Source organism: Marasmius oreades, chromosome 8 (assembly GCF_018924745.1).
Source record: "Marasmius oreades isolate 03SP1 chromosome 8, whole genome shotgun sequence".
Classification (NCBI taxonomy): Eukaryota; Fungi; Basidiomycota; class Agaricomycetes; order Agaricales; family Marasmiaceae; genus Marasmius; species Marasmius oreades.
The window spans coordinates 1,858,043-1,869,716 of record NC_057330.1 but is presented as its reverse complement, the minus strand read 5'-3'; the positions used below and the strand labels follow the sequence as shown (position 1 = coordinate 1,869,716).

The 11,674-nt window shown below is 44.0% G+C and overlaps 3 protein-coding genes across 5 annotated transcripts; 2 read left to right on the top strand and 1 right to left on the bottom strand.

The window, feature by feature from the left end:
- Positions 1-7,320: 7,320 nt before the first annotated feature.
- Positions 7,321-10,107, bottom strand: E1B28_012558 (uncharacterized protein). 3 transcript variants are annotated; one of them, XM_043157684.1, is made up of 12 exons: positions 10,019-10,107; positions 9,883-9,945; positions 9,748-9,829; positions 9,520-9,683; positions 9,350-9,456; positions 9,080-9,278; positions 8,817-9,008; positions 8,364-8,755; positions 8,207-8,288; positions 7,807-8,144; positions 7,617-7,734; positions 7,321-7,546 (listed from the first exon to the last, which is right to left on the bottom strand). In XM_043157684.1, exons 1-11 carry the CDS (start codon positions 10,080-10,082, stop codon positions 7,633-7,635), a joined length of 1,785 nt encoding a protein of 594 aa, XP_043005052.1. In that variant the 5' UTR covers positions 10,083-10,107; the 3' UTR covers positions 7,321-7,546; positions 7,617-7,632. The 3 variants fall into 3 exon arrangements, with proteins under 3 accessions (XP_043005052.1, XP_043005050.1, XP_043005051.1); XM_043157682.1 differs by having other exon boundaries at positions 7,321-7,590; positions 7,642-7,734; XM_043157683.1 differs by having other exon boundaries at positions 7,321-7,580; positions 7,642-7,734.
- Positions 10,108-10,285: 178 nt separating this feature from the next.
- Positions 10,286-11,084, top strand: E1B28_012557 (uncharacterized protein). The gene is made up of 2 exons (XM_043157681.1): positions 10,286-10,408; positions 10,467-11,084. Exon 2 carries the CDS (start codon positions 10,589-10,591, stop codon positions 10,970-10,972), a length of 384 nt encoding a protein of 127 aa, XP_043005049.1. The 5' UTR covers positions 10,286-10,408; positions 10,467-10,588; the 3' UTR covers positions 10,973-11,084.
- A 209-nt stretch (positions 11,085-11,293) lies between these two features.
- Positions 11,294-11,611, top strand: E1B28_012556 (uncharacterized protein; the record flags this gene model as incomplete). Its single annotated transcript, XM_043157680.1, has 2 exons — positions 11,294-11,324; positions 11,370-11,611. 2 exons carry the CDS (start codon positions 11,294-11,296, stop codon positions 11,609-11,611), a joined length of 273 nt encoding a protein of 90 aa, XP_043005048.1.
- Between the last annotated feature and the right edge of the window lie 63 nt (positions 11,612-11,674).

Below are 11,674 nucleotides of genomic sequence, written 5' to 3'. Positions count from 1 at the left end.
ACTATGAGCAGAGGACTTAAGCGGTAATCCACCGAGTTCTACTCTCTACATTCTACTATGCACTGGCATATCAAGGGATTGTACTATTAGAAGACTTGTAGTCTTCACAGAACCGTTCGTAGCAGAACTTAACAAAGTCAAAAGACCTTCATACTAGGAGTACCTACTTCTACGGGGGATTTAGTTGACAAGAAATCGGACATTGGACCACACAGACTAGGAGAAATTTGATATGACCGTAGATCGAGTCCCGATCTGAGGAAAAGACAAAAAGACATGATACAGATCCCAGATCACAGATAGAGTACCCAGGAACCAGGCAGGAATGAACAACGGATCTTGGAGTCCGCGCTGTTCATGTGCTATGGCGATTCGGAACTCTGGATCCATATGCTGGAACTACTTGGACACACAAAGTCCATATGATTTGATAACGTCGAAATGCAGGATAAGGTCCGTAGGAAGGAAACACCATATGGTATGCCTATGTAGGTCCATTCCGCATGCTGAAACAAGAATGAAGAACGGTCCAGATTGGTCCAAAACATATGATTCGAATACGGAAAAGCTCCGTAGACAAGATTCTGCACATGTAGCAGTCCCTAGCGATAAGACTCCGCATGGATTCGTAGCTACAGTGCATTATTTTTAGAGATGAAACAAGTAGAGATAGGATTACAAAGCTAGCGTAGAAGTAGTATAAAAGCAGCTCATGTATCCGTAGATAAAAAAGTACTACCCGTGCGTAGGAAAGTCCTGAGTGGGTTGCCCGTGAGTAACTGCTCTTGACACCAATAGAGAGATTTGCCCTGTCTTTGTGCAGTGAAACGATAAGATTTGATTTGAACTATACGAGACCGTCGAGGTCAAAACTAGAGAACTATCCGTCCGTAGGCCGCCGAGGTCTTGATTACTGTTTCGTGATCCGTCGAGGGTCTTAGCGTTCGTGTCCGCCGAGGACTTAGTTTTCGTGTCCGTCGAGGGCAATAGTCTCCAATCGTTCGAATTAGTCTTACCGTAGACGAAATTCATAGTCCCACTTAGTCCACTGGACAATAAACAGAGCCCCTACAACCCTAGAGTCCCCGTAGCTGTGGTGTTTTACACTTGCAGTTACACATTGATTTCATAAAACGTTCCTACGATATTGAGACTGTGATCTTGTGCGTAACCTTTGCCAAGCAGTCCACCCTTGCAATCTTTCCTGGTGTGTAGAGTTATTGATAGACTTTACATGGAGGTTTACTAGTTTTTGGGTTGATTTGGTGTTGGTGCTACTCCCGTAGCTCTGATATTAGGTTAACTCTTGAGTGGTATTCTTCGCCCATTAGCGAAATGTCTGCTGCTAGGTGGCAATGGTCTGGCAATAGCCAAAAATCAATAGTACAGTACATACGTCGCTACACATGTTTCAAGATGTACCTGAGCGATGTTGTAATAAATTCAAAATATGAAAACTCTTGATTAACATAGCTCTCCTGCATTGAAAATGCAACCAAATCAATAATTTTACCTTCCTGGGAGCAACGTTAAGGGTTAGCAAGGGAAGGGATGACTCAATCAGTTTATTTAACTTGGAAAAGTATCTGTCATATTGCTGAAATAGTGATGCCATACTGATGCCATAGCGAAAATCACTCAAGTAGTTAGGGTACTATAACGATTTTTGCTATTGCCAGACCCTTGCCAGCTATTGGCAGATATTATCGCTTGCCGCTCGCTTGCACTTACCTAAATAGCTGACAATATGCTGGTAATGGCCAGTAATATTGTCAATTTTTACTGGGAATAATGATTTCACCTGAGTCACCTTCAAAGGAGGATTCTTTGCCAATTTCTGAGGGCCAATTGCGAATGGCTGGTCACCATCACCCCTTTCTAGTCGTATGTTTGTCTGGAGGCATAATATTTGTAGATGTCTCTATAGATATGAACATTGAATAGTTGCCTCTACAATGTCGTTTCTCAACCCATGTTTGACAATGGGTAGTGTTTGTTGGGAGTCACTGCCAAAAACAACTGTAATTCCTCCAAAAGGATGATCGTCTTCTCTGAGATCTCTACAAGTCTGGTCAAAGGCCTCCAGAGCATAACAATGTTGGGGAGCCACCTCATCCCATGTAATAAGATGGGTTTGATGAATGAGTTCTGCGCTAATGGGCGAGGTATACCACTCAAGAGTCAACCTAATATCAGAGCTACGGGAGTAGCACCAACACCAAATCAACCCAAAAACTAGTAAACCTCCGTGTAAAGTCTATCAATAACTCTACACACCAGGAAAGATTGCAAGGGTGGACTGCTTGGCAAAGGTTACGCACAAGATCACAGTCTCAGTATCGTATGAAGGTCTTATAAAATCAATGTGCAACTGCAAGTGTAAAAACACCACAGCTACGGGGATTCTAACGTTTGTAGGGGCTCTGTTTATTGTCCAGTGGACTAAGTGGGACTGTGAATTTCGTCTACGGTAAGACTAATTCGAACGATTGGAGACTATTGCCCTCGACGGATCACGAAACAGTAATCAAGACCTCGGTGGCCTACAGACGGATAGTTCTCTAGTTTGACCTCGACGGTCTCGTATAGTTCAAATCAAATCTTATCGTTTCACTGCACAAAGACAGGGCAAATCTCTCTATTGGTGTCAAGAGCAGTTACTCACCGGCAACCCACTCAGGACTTTCCTACGCACAGGTAGTACTTCTCCTTACCTACGGATACATGAGCTGCTTTTATACTACTTCTACACTAGCTTTGTAATCCTATCTCTACTTGTTTCATCTCTAAGAATAATGCACCGTAGCTACGAATCCATGCAGAGTCTTATCGCTAGGGACTGCTACATGTGCAGAATCTTGTCTACAGAGCTTTTCCGTATTCGAATCATATGTTTTGGACCAATCTGGACCATTCTTTATTCTTGTTTCAGCCTGTAGAATGGACCTACATAGGTGTACCATACGGTATTCCCTGCCTACGGACCTTATCCTGCTTTTCGACGTTATCAAATCATATGGACTTTGTGTGTCCAAGTAGTTCCAGCATATGGATCCAGAGCTCCGAATTGCCGTAGCACATGAACAGTGCGGACTCCAAGATCTGTTGTTCATTCCTGCCTGGTTCCTAGGTACTCTATCTGTGATCTGGGATCTGTATCATGTCTTTTTGTCTTTTCCTCAGATCGGGACTCGATCTATGGTCATATCAAATTTCTCCTAGTCTGTGTGGTCCTATGTCCGATTTCTTGTCAACTAAATCCCCCGTAGAAGTAGGTACTCCTAGTATGAAGGTCTTTTGACTCCGTTAAGTTCTGCTACGAACGGTTCTGTGAAGACTACAAGTCTTCTAATAGTACAATCCCTTGATATGCCAGTGCATAATAGAATGTAGAGAGTAGAACTCGGTGAATTACCACTTAAGTCCTCTGCTCATAGTGTTCTACAGGTTTCGAATGGTCATACAGTTTTCTGACACGATCTACGGCTCTCTCTAACTGGTCTAGCTGCGCCTACGGCACATTCTACTAGCGGCACTAGCTTTAACTAGCAATTTGGGCTCACTCTAGTTCTTAATACGATAAATATCGCTCCATAGCACTGTTTAAAGTGCAAAAAGAACCTTGTAGCATAGTCAACTAAGTCACATTATCGTGTAGCATTAATGACATCAAAATTTTGGCCAGCTGTTAGACCCCTGACAATACTGGCAGGCTACATGTCACACTGACATCGAATTCACTCAGAGAGGTCATGGCAGTGTAGTACTGTCTAGGGAGACTATTCACAACCATTATTAGGCTGACAATAGGAAGGGTAGCCATGATCATCGAGTTCAGTAGCAAGAGTAAAGCGTTTGGAATATCAGAATCTACATTTTCCATCAATTATGCAAGGTGAGTTAGGATTTAGTGGACTGCATGGACCATGAACTTGACAGCAACTAATAGTTTCAAAGAGGTGTGGCTCAGTTTTGGGATCTGGCCAGTACACACAGATGCAGCTGTCAACATCAGCAGGAGTTTGGAGTTTCTTCTGAGGTGAAAGGAAAATGATGAGATGAATGTGTGGTAGGCTGTGTTTTTGAAATTTGATGGAGTAAATGTATGCTTCAGTGTGTCCAAAAATTTCTCTTTCCATGATGTCATTGAGGACTTCACTGCTTTTAAGATGGAATACATGGGAAGCAAGGTTGGGTCAGTCAAAGGAAGTTTGATCATGCAAAAGTTCATCCACTATTTTCAACCCATTCAGGACTGGCAGTCATCATAATAAAGAGGTTGGGGGTTCCATAATGTCAAGCAATAGCCAGTGCATCTTGACACTGCTGCACCATATGACAATGTCCTCCCATAAATGAAGAAGGAAGAATAATCCTCTATCCAACTTTGTTCAAATCAAGGCCAGTATCTTGCCCAATTGTGTCTTCTAGTCCACTATAGAGAGAGGTGCGCAGTCGTGTCTGATGGTAATGAAGATAGGAGAGACGACTTTGCTCTGCTGCTACCCACATATCTACCAAATAATATTGGAACAGCTGCTTTCTATGAAGGATTAGGGAGTATTCCATTTGGTGAGTACATATATAATATGCAGTATATCTGACAAGAGACAGTTTTTGTGGAGATTCATGATCGGTCTGAAGTTCTGAATGCCAGCCAGGCTCACTATAAGGGAGTAATAACACATATTGAAGGGGTGTATATGCTGGATGGTCTTCACTTATACGGAAAAAAGGTCCTTCATGACTCCTAATGATGATATTGTGCCAGTCTTTGATGGATGCGTTACTTGGAACAATTAATGCAACTTCTGAAACAGTCAGAAGATTGTGGGTGTTTCGATTGGCTCCAGGGTCTGTGTGAGATACATCTCCAAGTCTGGGATATCAGAGTGTCAACAATGAACTTCCCATGTATGGGTATACAGGTGCACATAATGGTTGATATGAGAGAGGAGGTTTTGTAAGAGCCGCATTATGTCGCCATCAAGTCCAGGATTATTTTCCCGGCATATCCAAAGAGCACGTTCAGGATGATACAGATAAATCTGAGCATATGTTGGTGTGCAGCCAGAAGGGGGTAGGAGTAAACCAATATGATGATGGAATTCACCAGAAATTCAAAATATTGGAGCTGATAAGCCATTATTGATGCTGTGGTCTTCATTTTCAATGCCTAAGGAAGTGAAAGCAAAGGCTCAGTTATATTTCCAGATGTTGTTATGAGAATGATGGCCAGAATTGGAATTGGTTTCAAGTGATTCTCAGAGGATCTGAGGTGGATCCCTTAGAAGAGGTAATCATATATTACCAGAAAGACAGCATGAGCCAAATATTAAGGATCCTTGTATTAGACAATTGCTCATTGTTCCAATGCAAAGCATGGCAATAAGGGCAAATGGAATTGATTCGACCTAGATAGTGGCATGCAGGTTCGATATATTCTTCTTGTGCACACATGTACAATGCTATCCCTTCTTGTCACTGTTGTAGTCATGCTAAAACCTATGTGACAGCATTTATCAATTAAAGAGTTGGAAGAATATCTGCATTTCTATCAACTTTACCTACCACTTGTTGATCCCGTATTTGGTGCTCTCAGTCACGGCAATGATGCTGACCTTCAGACCTTCGAGCATTGTTCTGTTGTAAAGAAGGTGTGATATTGTTTAGAAATGTTTAATAAAATAAATAAAGTAAGCCTGCCTGTCTTTGAGGAGTTTGACATCCTACTATATGTTGTTGCCAAGTTTCATCTCTTTCACTGATTCTACATATTTGTTGACCAAGAGATCTGACAGTAGCAACAATAAGTAAAGCTGAATGCTGTTTCGTTATATTAAGGACGTGCGGAATGACTCGGAACCGAAGGGAGAAACGAAAGATAAGATATAAGATATGTACTGAAGGATATACTAAAAGAGGAATGATCTAAGATGAAGAAAGGAAGGAAACAGAGTTGATCGGAATGTGTCGGAGAGCGACGAGGAGAGTGAAGGAAATGGCTCCCTGAGTCGAACTGCCTTAGACCAGGCCACTGGGAAACCAGAGTCGAGTTTAATTCTAAAGAATGTAACTACTAAGTTGTACATCTTATATAGGATAGAAATGTACAAGGTCTGAGACGGATCCAATAGTCGGATCCGCATTTGGACAGCCGACTCCCAAGCCGATAGTCTAGGCTTTAATGGGTAGTACGGAGATTAAGGTAAGTGGAGTAAGTAAGAATAGAATGAAGTGATTGTGACACGTCGGTCCAGATCGGTCCGGCATGGATGTAACACGTTACAATAGTACTCACAACAGTCGATCATGTTGGGACATTCATCTTTTTTCAAGACACAAAACAGTCAAGATGCCCGGCTATGCAAGAAAAAGACGGTGCGGCATAACAAAGTCAGCCATGTAAAACTATTATAGACTTTTCCTAGGAAGCAGCAGCAGTGATGCGGATAGTCGTAATGCAGTGGCCAAAATACCATCTTCAGGGTCTCCAAGTGTAGACTGGCAGGGATGGCAAGATAAATGAATAGATGCATTCGCAAAGACATGGCTGGAACTTGACAAACAAGACTATAAAAAAAAAAGAAGCAGTGCTGTGGAGCTGTAAATTTTTGAAGTTTGCTATGTGCTTTGTAGACAAACCTTAATATATTCCACAATTCAATCGACACCCACATGTTCTAAATTTAGCTGACAGTATGTGAGGGTTGGTGGTTTCTGAAAATATGATTGTAATGAGTTGTTGAACGGCATGGTAGTACTATCCTATTCAGTATCAGGCCTCAAAAGCATGACTCTGAAGAGTTAAGGTTCAGAGTCATGCTTCCAGCACCTGACCTTACAATTGAGCCACTGTTGGCAACACACTTGAACAATTTGTTATCTGGGTTTCAAGGGTAGATAAAGTTCTGTAAAGGCATACAGTATAATCTGGCACATCATGAAGGTGCAGGTAGCGACACGACCAAAATTAAAGAACAAATACCCATATGTGATTTCAACTATATAATGTGCACCATGTGAAAGAGAGTGTAGATGACATGATCAAATATTCCTGTTCTGAATATAGCTTGGCAAGGATGCAGACTTGGCTATCTTGAGTGCAGATATTGACATGAATAAGACGGAGGACGATGTGAAGAAGGATCTGTGGGGAAAAATAACACCAGATGACGCAGACGCTAACATTTGGCAGGTGACGCTGACGCAAGCGCTTAATATTAGGGTTCCGAAAAAGGACATTTGTCTTGTCTCACCTGCGTTATGGTTCCAAGCTTAAATATATATATGAATGCAGTGCATAGTATAGCACATGTAGTGGTAGAAGGTATGCCAGTGGTATATGCAGTGGTGGGTTAGTGTACAAGGACATGTGCATATAGTGGGTGTACAGGCAACAACATACAGGTTCCTTTCTCATGTTTGCACCAGTTCGAGGGATCCAGGGAATGACACAAAGGAGAGGTATTGGCTTCTTTTATGTGTCAAAAAAGTATGATCGTTATTGTTGTCAGATTTTTGCATCTAGTCTACATTGAGCCACCTATCGTAGAAGATTGAATCAGCGATAATTGGATCTGAAAATTACTGATAAACCATAAAAGGCTAATCACAATCACGTGAAAATTTTCAGCTCACTGAAAACGAGTGGTAATCTGCCTTGATCAGATCTGCAGCTCTTTCAGCAACAATATAAACGGGAGCTTGAGTATTAGATTCAGGTATCATGGGCTGAAAAAATCGAGTAAAAAAAAAAAAACCATCGCGTCAGAACTCAAGAGGAATATGGAAAACTAAACTTACGAAAACAGAAGCATCGACGACTCGGAGTCCTTTAACGCCTTTCACCCTCAAATGAGAGTCAAGAACACCCCCTGGTCCCATGGAGACAGAACAAGACGCGTGGTCGTATACGCCAACGTTCCGTCTAGCGAAATCGGCCTTTTGCTCGTCAGTTTTAGCCAGTGCTAGATCCCCATATGGACCGAGGAAGATTCCGTTGAATTGGGGTAAAGCGAAGATCTCGTCTACCATTTTCATTGCTTGAACTTGCGCTTTGATGTCAAGATCGGAGGAGTAAATCCCGAAATCAATAAGAGGCGCGTCGAAGGGATTGGTGGTGGCGAGCTTCACAGACCCACCTATATAAGAAGATGCATAGAAGCAACGGTTTTTTTTATATAAGTAAAGGAGCGCAACGTACGAGAGCTAGGACTGAGAACGGCGAGTAACATGCTAATGAATTCGCCAGTCTCAGGTACCGGAGGTGCGGCCAAAAAGCTATCCTAAATACGCGAGGAAAAAAGGGAAAGTATATCAAACATCATACATCGCAAGAGAGAACCGAACGAGAAACGTACAACGGTAACAAACCCGATGTTTGCACTTCCATCTCCTGACGAAACATCTTTAAAAGTCGGAGGTAGTTTGAAGTTTCCAACTATTGAGCCCGGATAATTGACATATAAGCCTGTTCGGTTTTCTTGCCACTGCTGTAGCAGCTGCTCTGATAATTCTGGTTTCCGTAAAAGGTCGGTGAATGTGTGAACAGAAGTAACGTTGAACACGATCGGTATGGCCGGCTGATCTGTGAGATTCAAACCAACAGCAGGCGAATCCAAGACGACGTCGATGTTGAGTGCTTCCAAGTCTTCTTTGGGACCGATACCGGACATGAGGAGAATTTGTGGAGTGTTGATCGCTCCGGCGGAAAGAATGACTTCCTTTCTGGCAGTGATGTTCACTCGAGGGCCTAAGGATAGGTCGGTCAGAGTCTCCTTGGAATCTCTATGTAGCAAAAAATTTGGCCTTACCGTTTGCATCTGTTGCTAGTTGAACCACGTTCATCATGGGCTCTCCCTTACCCTGGTGTGAGGATGATGAAAGAATCTTGGTTGCTCGAGTATTGATGAGAACATCCAGGTTCTGTCGGCTCATGACAGGGTCAAGATAGGCCGTAGCAGCGCTGTTCCTCACCCCACCGCCAGTTGTGGATTGTGCCCAAGCTAAAAAGAGTTTTTTTTTTTACATGTAAAGTTCGGTTTGCGCTTGAGAGAAACTAGGAAACAGTGGTCACCTATTCCAAGCGAATTTCCTGAGTTGTAATCCTGATTGTAAGGGAAACGCGTCGAATTCTTCGCTGCTTCCTCGAAAACGGTATCGATATCGAATACAAACCCATTTACGGTGACGTTGAGCGGACCACTACCATGAGCGCGGGAGTTGGTTTCTGTAGATATGTCTCGTCCATCTTGGGGAGTAACCAGGCTAGACGTCTGATTCCGGCGTGAGAATGAACGGGACTAATTCAAAATTGACATTGGATTGAAAGAAGGATTGAGGTCACCTTGAAGTAATACTTTTCCACCGACTTCCATCCCCATCCTTCATCACCACTGAGCCGCGCAAATGTGTTCCAGAGAGAGTTTGAGGCACGGTACCATTGTAGAGTATCTGAGAAGGCAATCAGACAGATTCCCGAAGTTGACCTATACGATAAAAATGGAAACAACATACTGATGCTACTGCTTCCACCTAGCACAAATCCCCTTGCTACTTCAAGACTTTGATTCAGCGCTCCCCGCTGAGGAACCGTTGTATAGTTCCAATTCGTAATGGTGCCATTTGTTCGTAAGTTGATCGCTAAAAGTGGTATCACGAGATCGAGAAGTCCTTTATGACTAGTAGAAGTAACCCGCTCGGGCGTCAGCTCATGTAGATACGAAACGATGCTCGGGAACGCACTCTATGCCTGCTTCGACGACAAGAACGCTATGTTCCCCGGATTCAGTGAGCCGGTTCGCGAGCACACTACCAGCGGTTCCGCCTAAAGAGATTGGGGTGAGAGAGTTTGTTCGGAAATCATTCGGGAACGCGTACCACCAACAATTACAAAATCGTAATGGGTATCCTTTATTTGGGATAAGGAAGTAAATAATCCTCCTGTAATAGATGCGGACAACGACAGAAATGAGAACTGGATGATGAACCGCTACAATGGATATTTCACCGTTACCTTGTGCTCTGGCGCCTATAACTGCGGCAGCTAATCCAAGGGTGCCACTGATAGCGAAGCGCATCTCCGACAGGCAGGGGGAAAGAAAGACAACTACGGGAGCTTATATACACGGTATCGAGTTATTAATGGGGTATAGTTTATGACAGATACTCGATGTGTAGGAACGGACGTCCGGTGGGTCGGGACGCACAGCCACAGGTACTTTCAGGTAAGTGCCGGTTTGCCATGAGTCCGAGATAAGACCGAGTATAGAGGATGAGATGACTCCTCCTCGCGCGTCCAGCATTCACAAGACTCTCTCGCTGTTCTTCTTGATTTTCCTGTGTGACCGCTCAAGCGCTCACCGCCGCGTGTGGAAATAGAACAAGTTGACTACGACAACCTAATGTGCGCGACCACCCTCGCCCCAACCATAACCAGTACGCTTCTGATCATGAAAATCCAGGCAAAAAACGCGGTTGGGATTGGTGTTCCGGTTCTCCTTCCATCCGCACGTTTCTGGTGCAGACAACCCCGGATTCATGGCCGGGACGACTGCGTTTTACCAGGTTGGGGTGTCTTCCCCGGATGAAGGAATGTCTCATCACCCCTCTGGTGATGAACCCACCCGATGTTGTGGACGTTGTCAAAATGCAAGATTTCTCGGATGTTCAGGTACTATACACTACCCCTCGCCTGTGTAAGGCACTGGAATTTGACGACCCTGATTGTGGTAAGGTGGATGTTGAAGCAGATGGTATGCTGGGTGAAGTGGAGCCTGAGGATGGTGAATATGCCGTGGATGGCGACACAGTAGATGATGCGGAGGTAGTCATGATATCACCTCAAGAGGATGAATGCCTCCCCTTTCTTTTCTCCCAGAGACTTCCATCCCCTGTATCTCAATTACCCCGTAATCATCCGTACCTTCGACCAAGAGCAAGGAAGCTAATACAGGAATGTCTAGTCTAATTTCTTGCATGGAAAATAAATGAGAAACAGGGGTGGTAAGTACAGCCTAATGAATAGATCAACGCATTTGGCCCGCCATGTCCTCGGAGTCGCTATGCACATGAAGGCCGACTGGATGATTTTAGTTTCAAACTGCTTCCCACCGAGCCGCGCTCCGGGAAGATATTCTTATGCGGCTACTAGACGTCGACCGGGTTTTAAAGCGTGACCCTCTGTACCGTTTGACGATCAGGAGTATCAGCATCGCGATTGTTCTACTGTGGTTACTAATAACTTACTATATTCAAACTCGCGTTCCTAACGCTGGCGTTCTATTCTGCCATGTACTCCTTCGATGCTACTTCTCATTCTGGTGAGTTTATCACTTCTCAATTAGTATGAATATTAATAGATCCAGGTCTTCATCTGGTCGGCAGACGCTTGGAGATTAAGCTCCCTTCCTGTACGGGTCGCTACGAAACCGCCAGCTCACGAGCACTGTCAAAACTGATAGAGGTAGAGATGACTTACGCTGATATTCGTCAAGGCCATCCACTCCCGTACTGCGGTAGCGCCGCTTTCGCGGGTAACACCAAAAACCTCGCGCGACGTACGTCGGGTCCGGCGTCATCGGGTATGGATTTCATGGACTTTAATTGACTTCAATCACGTTCTCCCGTGTTTGGACCACTCTGAGCCCCCGCCAAGGCTAGTGTCATCAGA